Raw genomic sequence first — 10432 nt, 5'->3', positions numbered from 1 at the left:
CAGTTTTCATTTGAGATATGTAAATGTGTTCCAGTTGCCATTCGGGCAAAACACTGGCACACGCGAGGACACGTGTGTCACAGAGAAAGAGGGTCGACATTTTTTAGCAGAAACATCCTTTTATGTTATTAATATTTTTATTTCATGTGTTGAAATACCGCTATTTCGTACGCGGAACGGCTGATCTTGCGCAGGGTACAGTACCAAGTAAACGCCTAACCCCAATATACTTCGATCGAAATTGGTGGGTGTTTACAAGGTAGTTTATGCTGCATGTATATTATAATATATCGCGGTAACGACGAAGTAATACTGGTCACGGTTCGACAACTTTTTTTAACGCTTCAGCGACTGGGATTGCGACTATCTATAAATCATGTCGTGCATGTGCTGCACATTTTAACTAAATTTAGTGCCTGCGCCTGCGGCGTTTTTTAAGTAAAGTACAGGCAACATTGATTGTGGATACTTTACGCAGGGTTGTGATGCCGCTATAAAATGTAGCGCCGCTACAAAAAAAAGTAGCGAATAGCGGTAAACTACTTTTTTTTTCGAAAGTTGTAAAAGTAGCGAAATAGTAGCGGCGCTACTTATTTTTTTGTAGCGAATAGCGATTTTGCGCTACAAATTCCGCTACATGTGTAATCTTTTAGGGACATTTGTGTTGATCGCGTGGTCACAGATTTATGAGCTGCTAACGAGTGTTTTCGGCGAATACTCACCGGAAGTTACACCGGAAGTTACATTGTTTTGAATCGCGATAGGCCTACTCAATGATCGATCGATCATTCACACTCAGTTCACACTTCATTCTCAAGAGCAAACGATGGCAGCCGTACGTGTATTACCGAGTTTTTTGGATAATTTTTTAGCAAGCTTTGCTTTCATCGAGGAGAAGGAAGACAAGTTTTTATTTAAATGCTTGTTGGGTTGCGCTCCTGCGAAAGTGTTCTCGTGTGGAAAAACCTCTTCCTACAACTTGAAGGTTCATTTGCAGGTATGTCTACGTTTTCAGTATTTTACTTCAGTATTTTACGTCTGTCCTCATCAAATACAATGGCAGAAAGGTGTGAAAGGTGTGAAAGATGTGATAAACAATCTGCTCTGCGTGATCGTTTTAACTTTTGTTTTTTAGTGAAGATTTTTGTAAATAAAATGTATTCTGACTTTGATTTCTTGTTCTGTGTTTACTGCTTGTGTGGAGTTAAAAGTAGCGGAAAAAGTAGCGGCTACTTTTTGAAAAGTAGCGGAAAAGTAGCGGCTACTTTGTGTAAAAAAAGTAGCGGAAATGTAGCGGCTACAAATTTTACTAAAGTAGCGGAGAAGTAGCGGCTACTTTTTAAAAAGTAGCGATCACAACCCTGACTTTACGTCAGATAACATGTGAGGGGGAGGTCAGGGTGTCCTCAGCGAGCTGTATTACACTCGAAAGGTGTCACATTTTGTTTGTTCATAATGCATTGTTATGGCTGGTTTTGTGCGTATGTGTGTATGTGTGTGTGTGTGCGTGTGTGTGTGCGTGCGTGCGTGCGTGCGTGCGTGCGTGTGTGTGCATATCAGGGGCGGACGAGGGGGGTTTCTGGGGTTTCCGGATCCCCCCCCCCCCCAGCCAAAAAATAAAAATATTTGTTTGTGTTTTTTTGGGTTGAGTTTCAATTTTTGGGGTATTAATCAGTGACAAAATCTGCTGCCTGAAACTGGTAATGATCATCCTCAGAATGCATCATTTTGCATCCTTTTTTTCAAAATTTCGTCTTCCTTTCTCGCACTAAAAAAAGGTTTCAATCATGCACACCTGTGCATGCATGCCATGGGCTGTTCGGGAATTTAGGAAATATAGTCCGGAGCGTTCTGCATGTTTCAAATCATACAATATAATTATAATATATACTTATTTTTGTCTCTTGTATATGATGGCCGGGGAGGTTTCTGCATGCGAGGCCTATTTCATATGATCTGATATTATTATAATGATGAAATATCAGTTTCTTGCAACGTACAATTGAATGCTTTTGCAATCCAACAATCCGGTTTGAAGAAGGAACAAAAACCGCGTGATGCTTTCTTTAATTGCTTTTCGTTTCTTCCTTATATTCCTGCTTCAAGTTTCAAGCAGAGGAGCTTGTTATTGCAAACCACCGAGACAGAGAGAAACTGTGACAGCTTGGTGACTGGATCATTACATTTAGTCAAGTTTTAACGTAGAGGGGGGAATCGAGACGAGGGTTGTGGTGTATGTGTGTGCGTGTGTGTGTGTGTCTGTGTATGTGTGTAGAGCGATTCAGACCAAACTACTGGACCGATCTTTATGAAATTTGACATGAGAGTTCCTGGGAATGATATCCCCGGATGTTTTTTTGTTTTTTTCGATAAATACCTTTGATAACGTCATATCCGGCTTTTTTTAAAAGTTGAGGCGGCACTGTCACACCCTCATTTTTCAATCAAATTGATTGAAATTTTGGCCCAGCAATCTTCGACGAAGCCCGGACTTCGGTATTGCATTTCAGCTTGGTGGCTTAAAAATTAATTAATGACTTTGGTCATTAAAAATCTGAAAATTATTAAAAAAAATAATATATATTATAAAACGATCTAAATTTACGTTCATCTTATTCTTCATCATTTTCTGATTCCAAAAACATATAAATATGTTATATTTGGATTAAAAACAAGCTCTGAAAATTAAAAATATAAAAATTATTATTAAAATTAAATTTCCGAAATCGTTTTAAAAACTATTTCATCTTATTCCTTGTCGGTTCCTGATTCCAAAAACATATAGATATGATATGTTTGGATTAAAAACACGCTCAGAAAGTTAAAACGAAGAGAGGTACAGTAAAGCGTGCTATGAAGCACAGCGCAACAGAGCCAAACAGGCTCGTCACTTTCACTGCCTTTTGCACTAGCGGTGGACTACGTTCAGTTTCATTCTGTGAGTTCCACAGCTTGACTAAATGTAGTAATTTCGCCTTACGCGACTTTTTTTTATTTTTTAAATGAATACACGCGTAACATAAATGGAATTTCACGATATAGCATGCCCACATTGTTCTCTATAGTTTTTGGTAGCAGGCATATTCATACTAAAGGTGACATCGTGTTCAAGGGCTAAATGATACAGGGCTGGGAGATACAGGGCTGGGAGATACAGGGCTGGAAGATACAGGACTGGGAGATACAGGGATGGGAGATACAGGGATGGGAGATACAGGGATGGAAGATACAGCTAGGCTGGAGATACAGGGCTGGGCGATACAGGGCTGGGAGATACAAGACTGGGAGATACAGAGCTGGGAGATACAGAGCTGGGAGATACAGGGCTGGGAGATACAGAGATGGGAGATACAGGACTGGGAGATACAGGGCTGGGAGATACAGGGCTGGGAGATACAGGGATGGGAGATACAGGGATGGGAGATACAGGGCTGGGAGATACAGGGCTGGGAGATACAGGGATGGGAGATACAGGGATGGGAGATACAGCTAGGCTGGAGATACAGGGCTGGGCGATACAGGGCTGGGAGATACAAGACTGGGAGATACAGAGCTGGGAGATACAGAGCTGGGAGATACATGACTGGGAGATACAAGACTGGGAGATACAGGACTGGGAGATACAGGGCTGGGAGATACAGGGCTGGGAGATACAGAGATGGGAGATACATGACTGGGAGATACAAGACTAGGAGATACAGGGCCGCTGGGAGATACAGGGCTGGGAGATACAGGACTGGGAGATACCGGGCTGGGAGATACAGGGCTAGGCGATACAGGGCTGGGAGATACATGACTGGGCGATACAGGACTGGGAGATACAGGGCTGGGCGATACAGGGCTGGGAGATACATGACTGGGCGATACAGGACTGGGAGATACAGGACTGGGAGATACAGGGCTGGGAGATACAAGACTGGGAGATACAGAGCTGGGAGATACAGGGCTGGGAGATACAAGACTAGGAGATACAGAGCTGGGAGATACAGAGCTGAGAGATACATGACTGGGAGATACAGGGCTGGGAGATACAGGGCTGGGAGATACAGGGCTGGGAGATACAGAGATGGGAGATACAGGACTGGGAGATACCGGGCTGGGAGATACAGGGATGGGAGATACAGGGACGGGAGATACACGGCTGAAAGATACACGGCTGAAAGATACAGGGCAGGGGGATACGGGGCTGAAAGATACAGGGACGAACGATACAGGACTGACAGATACAGGGCTCAAAGATACAGGTCTGGGAGATACAGGGCTGGAAGATAACAGGGTTGGGAGATACAGGGCTTCATGACAGATTCATGACTGAAAGATACAGGGCCGAACGATACAGGACTGAAAGATACAGGGCTGACTGATACAGGGCCGAAAGATAAAGGACTGAATGAGACACGACTGAGAGATACAGCGCTGAAAGATACAGGAATGAAAGATACATGGCCCAAAGATACAGGGCTAACAGATATACGACTGACGTGGATACAAGACTGAAAGATACACGGCAAAAAGAAACAGTTCTTCTTCTTATGTACACCACCTGGGATTGTTCATGTGAGAAAAGAGCATCATTTCCCTTGCAAACATGACCAAAATAAACAGCATGGCCGCGTCCTGCATGCGCAGCGTACATATGGGTGGGTTGTTTTCAATTGTCTTTGCGGGTGTCAGTTACGGATATCAGTAATTCTGCTGTGCACAGAAAACAATCTGACTGGTTTCGATGTGCGTGCAAGTGGAAGGTTGATCCAGGGCCGGACTAGGGGGGGGGGGGGGGGAAGGGGGGTTACAGGGGTTGCGCACCCCCCCTCCCTGGCTTAAGCATGTACCTCCCAAACGCTTTTTTGTGTGTGTGTGGTGGAGGGAGGGGGAGTTGCATCTGGATCAATTCTTCTTCATTGCCTATACAGCTTGCTGTCGAATTTACCTTTTTCGTTCAAGGAGAGGCTTCCTTTCCCTCCGGAAACATCAAAAAACGTTCTGCTTCAAGGGGGCGAAGCCCCCTTGCAACCCCCACCAATGGGGCTTCGCCCCCTAGACCCCCACCAAGGGGGCTTCGCCCCCTAGACCCCCATCTGTAACCCCCCCCCCCCCCCCCCCCCCCCCCCCCCCCCCCCCCCTTGTAGTTACCTAGTCCGGCCCTGTGATCGTATCCTGTGCAAAAAGCCAGGTCTTTGATGGTTAACCCAATAGTTTATTTAGGAATTCCTTCAACATAAGTAAAACCATAGCTGTCATTACATAGGATATACAAATTGTGAGGGCTATAAAGTAGCCGCCGATGACCTTAACGATGTACCATACAGGAAGTGACGCAATGGTGTATTTCGTACTATTGAAATGAATGACGCAGAGTTATCAACCGATCATCGGATGTTGTCCATAGATATTACAGCTCAGCAGGCATGACCTTGTTGACATGACCGAGAAAGGTAATCTGGGTGACGTGCGTTCGCTGTCATTTACATTAGTATATAGTAAAAGTTAAGTGTGTATTTGTGTGTCAGTGTGTGTGTGCCGTGTGTGTGTGTGTGTAAAACTGACAGTTCAGGTAGAATAGTGTGTCTACGCTTATGTCCTCGTGTGTTGATGGGTTGGTTTGTGCGCGCGTACATTTGTTAATGCGTTTGCGGTGTGTGTGTGTGTGTGTGTGTGAGCGCGTGTGAGTGTGCGTGCGTACGTGTTTGCGTGTGTGTGTGTTTCACCAACAAAGATACTGACTGATTTTGATTATTCACGGATAGGAAATGTCAACAATAAATAAAGAGAGAGAGAGAGAGAGAGAGAGAGAGAGAGAGAGAGAGAGAGAGAGAGAGAGAAAACAAGAACAAGAACAAGAACAAATCTTTAATTGTCTAAGGCCACAGCCCCTTACAATAGTGGTTAAAATAACAGCAATAGTATCTGCACAGTTATAAATTATAGTCACGCATAAAATTCAACAAATACATTAAAACCCTGATGACATATCACTGAACCTCATTTATAAGGGTTCGTCTCTTCTGTAGCATGAAGAACACAAATCTGCTGAAGCTGTTCATCACATGTTCCTCATTATTGCCACAGAAATACACAAGTTGTTGTTGCAGCGTCTTAGAGTTCGAGATTTTCAAATACTTTGCTCGAAGGTCTTGATAAAAAGGACATAAAAATACAACATGGTGTTCATCTTCTTTATCAGCTGTACAGAGAGGACAGTTTCCTGTCGCTCGGTTTGGTGCGTACCGAAACTTGTGAGCGTTGATTTCGGATACTCCTGCGCGGAAACGAGTAAGAGCAACTCTGTACTTAATATCTTCGAGAGAGAGAGAGAGAGAGAGAGAGAGAGAGACAAGACAGACAAGCGGATAGAGAGAAGCTGAGAGCTAGACATAAAAATGTCACTGGGTGCTCTAGCCTGCGCGACATTTTTGCTTGACAGATCAAATTTATTTCCGTCACATTTCAGACCCAATCTGACACCCCCTCCCTTCCAAATAAACTCTCCCTCGCCACGATAGCGCATAGGTTAGGTTGGCAATGCGGAGAGTGAAAGCGGTGCAGGGGAAATGGCAGCCAGACAGCGGTGGGCAACTCGCCAGCCCGCACAGCTTGAGCCAGGCTTTTACCACGGGAAGTGACACAACAACACAGCACTGCCATACCGCTGAGCTCTCGCGGATCCATGCCACAGAGCTAAAAGTCGTTGGAGACATAGGTCTGTGCCGCAAAGCAAGTCAGTCTAGGCAGCCTCCACCTCCACCTTTTTTCTTTTTTCCCCCTGTTCTGTGCAGTGCTGCGTGATAGCACAACTCCACGTTACAGATAGTATAGAGAGAAGGAGAGTAGGGGTGGGCGGGAGCAGGAGGGCGGGTTGAAGTGAACCTTGGGGGGGGGGGGGGGAGGAGAACAGGACACGGGGGTGGGGGGGTGGGTGTAAAGGGCATGGGTTAAGAGTCTGTCGTCTCGACGGAACCAACGAGAATACGAACTGCGAGAAAACCCGGTCGCATAACTAATCAGTTCACGTGACTTATTCGTGCGCGTAAAAACTGTGCGGCGACGATTTGTTTAATGTTCACGAAATACTGCGCATTATCTACAAACGCTGGCGGGAAGATTTTTGTAACGTGATAAACCGACCAGTAACCTCGTGTGTTTCGATGCTTGCAAAAATATAAATGAATCTAACACACAAAAAAGCGCAGCAGTTTCTTTTTAAACCCTACGAAAACAGAAGAACTGAACTTCTAGCGACATAAGACTGATCATAGTTTAGATTAAACTAAAAATGCCGTTACGTCATGTGCGTGGGTCACTGAGTAAAGATCCGCTCTGCACGAAATGCGATCATTTTGATTGGGCTAAGGCTAATCTCGCGTGTACACTCTAACTGAGAAGCATGACCCAAGAAGATACTGACTGACACAAGGGGAGAATTGACACAGCTCTGGCACTTCACCAAGCCTTTCATCTTGAGTGTGGCCCAAGCAGCCATTCACAATCACATTTCGGTTCGGCAATTTGGCACGTCGCCCAGTATTGTTCATGCCGTTGGCAAACCCCTGTTGTGTCTGTGGCTTGGAACAGACTATAACACACCGAGGATTGTCGGCTGTCAGTGGCAGTTTCTCAAGGAGTAGTTTTGATTGGCTACAGTACCTGTCACTCAATATGAGCGACAAGGCAGCAGTGTTTCTATTGGCTACCGACTTGTGCCACACGTACAAAAAACGCTCAGCTGTAGACCAGGTGACTTTGAGTGACGTGCGACTGGAGCGCTAACGAGCCATCAGTGGGCGGAACCATACGTTGGGGTTCTGCGTGGGTTGTGCGCATGACGATAAAGTAATGAAACGAACCAATGACCTTTGGATTTTAGGCTTTGCCCGCACGGTGAAAGGATTGAAAGGAAAAACGCAGTGGCAGAGGAACGCCTGAGCTGATATAATGACATAGTCAGCCTTTTGATCTTTGAATGAAATCTATCACCGACAGAGCGCAAATGTGGTGTACTTGATGCCGTGTCGGCGTTCAGTTTGTGTGAATGCGTTGAAGCGGGGGGGGGGGGGGGGGGGGGCGGTGGAGGGAGGGGGTGTGAGTGATGTGTTTGATATATTAAAATATGCGTGCGAGTCTGTGTCGATATATGGTGACAAGAAGAATTTGAGTTATTCAGCTTTGGTAGAGTCTATGGGTTTATGATCATCCCCATTCGCCTTTCTTATTACTGTGCAGTTTGTTTACACACGCAAACCGGGGCGTAAAACCAGAGACATCGATAGAACTATGTATGTCTCTGGAAAAACCAAAGATTACATCTTTTAAGTACAGCGCGCAAACAACACGAGAAACGAACGATGCTTGTGCTTGTTGGCCAGTGACCTTTGGCAGATGGTTATGTTTGATAACAGCCAGAATTTATCTCTTCAGTTCGTCTTATATGACCGGAAATGGCAGGTATTTTAATCACTGTCCGCAAGCACGTCGATGAGGCAATTTGACGTAACACTGGGTAACATTAAAAAATTTTTTAAAGAGACTGATAAAGGAATTATAATTAAGTTAAATTATAAATTAAAATTCAACTTTAAATTTCAGAAGATGTATAAAAACAGAACAAAAATCTCAATGCCAACAAAATCAAAGAATCCAAACAATTGAAAAATTGCAAAAACGAAGAATATAAATCAATACAATATAGAACAACAAAATGTAACTTTAAATTTGCTTGATTGTGTTGAATGTATATATATAACTAGATGATTACCCGCTTCGCCGGGAAGAAGTAGAGCCGAATACCAGGCTGCGCCTGGGACCCGGCTTTGCCGGGTGTACGCCGGCCGAAGGAAAGGAGATAAACGCGCAAAACACTGGAGACCTTCTAAAAATAGTAACGTGCAGTGACCTTCTAAAAATAGTAACGTAGTAACGGGAATATGGATTGACGCCACACGGAGGAAGGGAGATAATCGCGGCTGAAAACACTGGAGAAGATAAGGAAGAGTTACTGGTAGTGGATCCAGACCCAAAAAAACAAAATCGGTTCAGCGCGCACAGCGCTGCGCGCTGAGAGCACGTGTTGAAATATCTTATCGATGAGGTTGTGTCCGGGGTGTAGCTGAATACGGTGTCCAAATTTGAAAAAGATCCACCGAGAACTTTGGCCGTGCATCGCGAACAGACAGACAGACAGACACTAGTCGTATATATATATAGATACAGTGTTCTGTAAAGGGCGGATAACCAACAAAAAGAATAAAGCCCAGTTTCCCGGACGCTTGTCAAAGATTGCCTTCGAAGGTTAACATGCACAGTTTTGATTAAAACCATGTGTGCAATTACAATGTAGATTAAACTTTGCACCCTGCAAACAAAAAAGAAGACATAACTCTCGAGATGTTGGCTACTTTTCGTAGGTCAAAGACCACACCTTTGGGACAGCATAGTTTTAATCATTAATACGGAGACTTAGCAATTTGACAATGGCACACAGAATTGAGTTCTTAAAACCTAAAGTCCCGATTTTTTTGGGGGGATGGGGCAATACCCTTCATACCCAAAACGTTGTTAAACAGCTTCTTTCTAAATAAACGATTTTTTTTTTTTAAAGAGGCGACTTGTGGTATAAAAGGAGACAAGCTCCGCCTTCTTCAGTATGTCTTCTGACTGTTTTGAGAGAATGAGCTCGTAAACACTCGCCTAAACGCGTGGTCAGTGTGTTCGAGAAAATGTGAGTGTTTTGTGTGATATTACACGTCATATATATGCTTGGCCTCTGTATACATGGAGATAAAGTACGGAACACTTACCATTTTCATTTTCTTGTATCGCCCCTTTCATTTGTACGGCAATACATGAACGTGCTTTACCGTTAAATGTTATCACAAACAACATGTTACAAAGTTAAAATGTAAAACAACATGCGACGAAGTATTACTTGAAGAAGAAATTTTCGGAACTGATATGCATGTGCTTGGACGAACTGTGATATCTTATTTCAAGACTGCTTTACTGTCGAATAATATTACAATATTACTCGGTATTTTTCTCTGAAATAAACATGCTGAAATCAAGCATGCTGAAATAAAGTTTAGCTACCACCAGGCTCATCAAATAATAACTGAAAAGCATACGAAAAGCTCCCAACAAACGCAGCTTTGTTCTGGAATGCAAGTACATGTATGACCAAAAACTGACAATACCCCTCAAAAGCTTGCTTCTTGTGCTCTGTGCAGGTAAATTCAAAAGAAAAGACAGACCGCATAACGATGTATGCAGGATTGACAGTTCAGACAGAAGAAACCAAGCACATGCGTGGTGTGTGTGTGTGTGTGTGTGCGTGCGTGCATTGTGTGTGTTATGTGTGTGACAAAGAAAGAGAGAAAGAGAGAGAGAAAGAGAGAAAGAGAGAGAGAGAGAGAGAAAGAGAGAGAGAGAGGCAGAAATG

At 44.0% G+C, this 10432-nt stretch overlaps 1 protein-coding gene across 1 annotated transcript; it reads right to left on the bottom strand.

Moving 5' to 3' along the window:
* Positions 1-3232: 3232 nt before the first annotated feature.
* On the bottom strand, positions 3233-7456 carry LOC138983064 (uncharacterized). Its single transcript, XM_070356468.1, has 3 exons — positions 7410-7456; positions 3610-4261; positions 3233-3523 (listed from the first exon to the last, which is right to left on the bottom strand). The coding sequence occupies exons 1-3, from the start codon at positions 7454-7456 to the stop codon at positions 3233-3235; spliced, it is 990 nt and encodes a 329-aa protein (XP_070212569.1).
* Positions 7457-10432: the final 2976 nt, after the last annotated feature.

Source organism: Littorina saxatilis, linkage group LG12, assembly GCF_037325665.1.
Source record: "Littorina saxatilis isolate snail1 linkage group LG12, US_GU_Lsax_2.0, whole genome shotgun sequence".
NCBI classification, from domain to species: domain Eukaryota; kingdom Metazoa; phylum Mollusca; class Gastropoda; order Littorinimorpha; family Littorinidae; genus Littorina; species Littorina saxatilis.
This window is presented reverse-complemented; position numbering and strand designations above follow the sequence as displayed.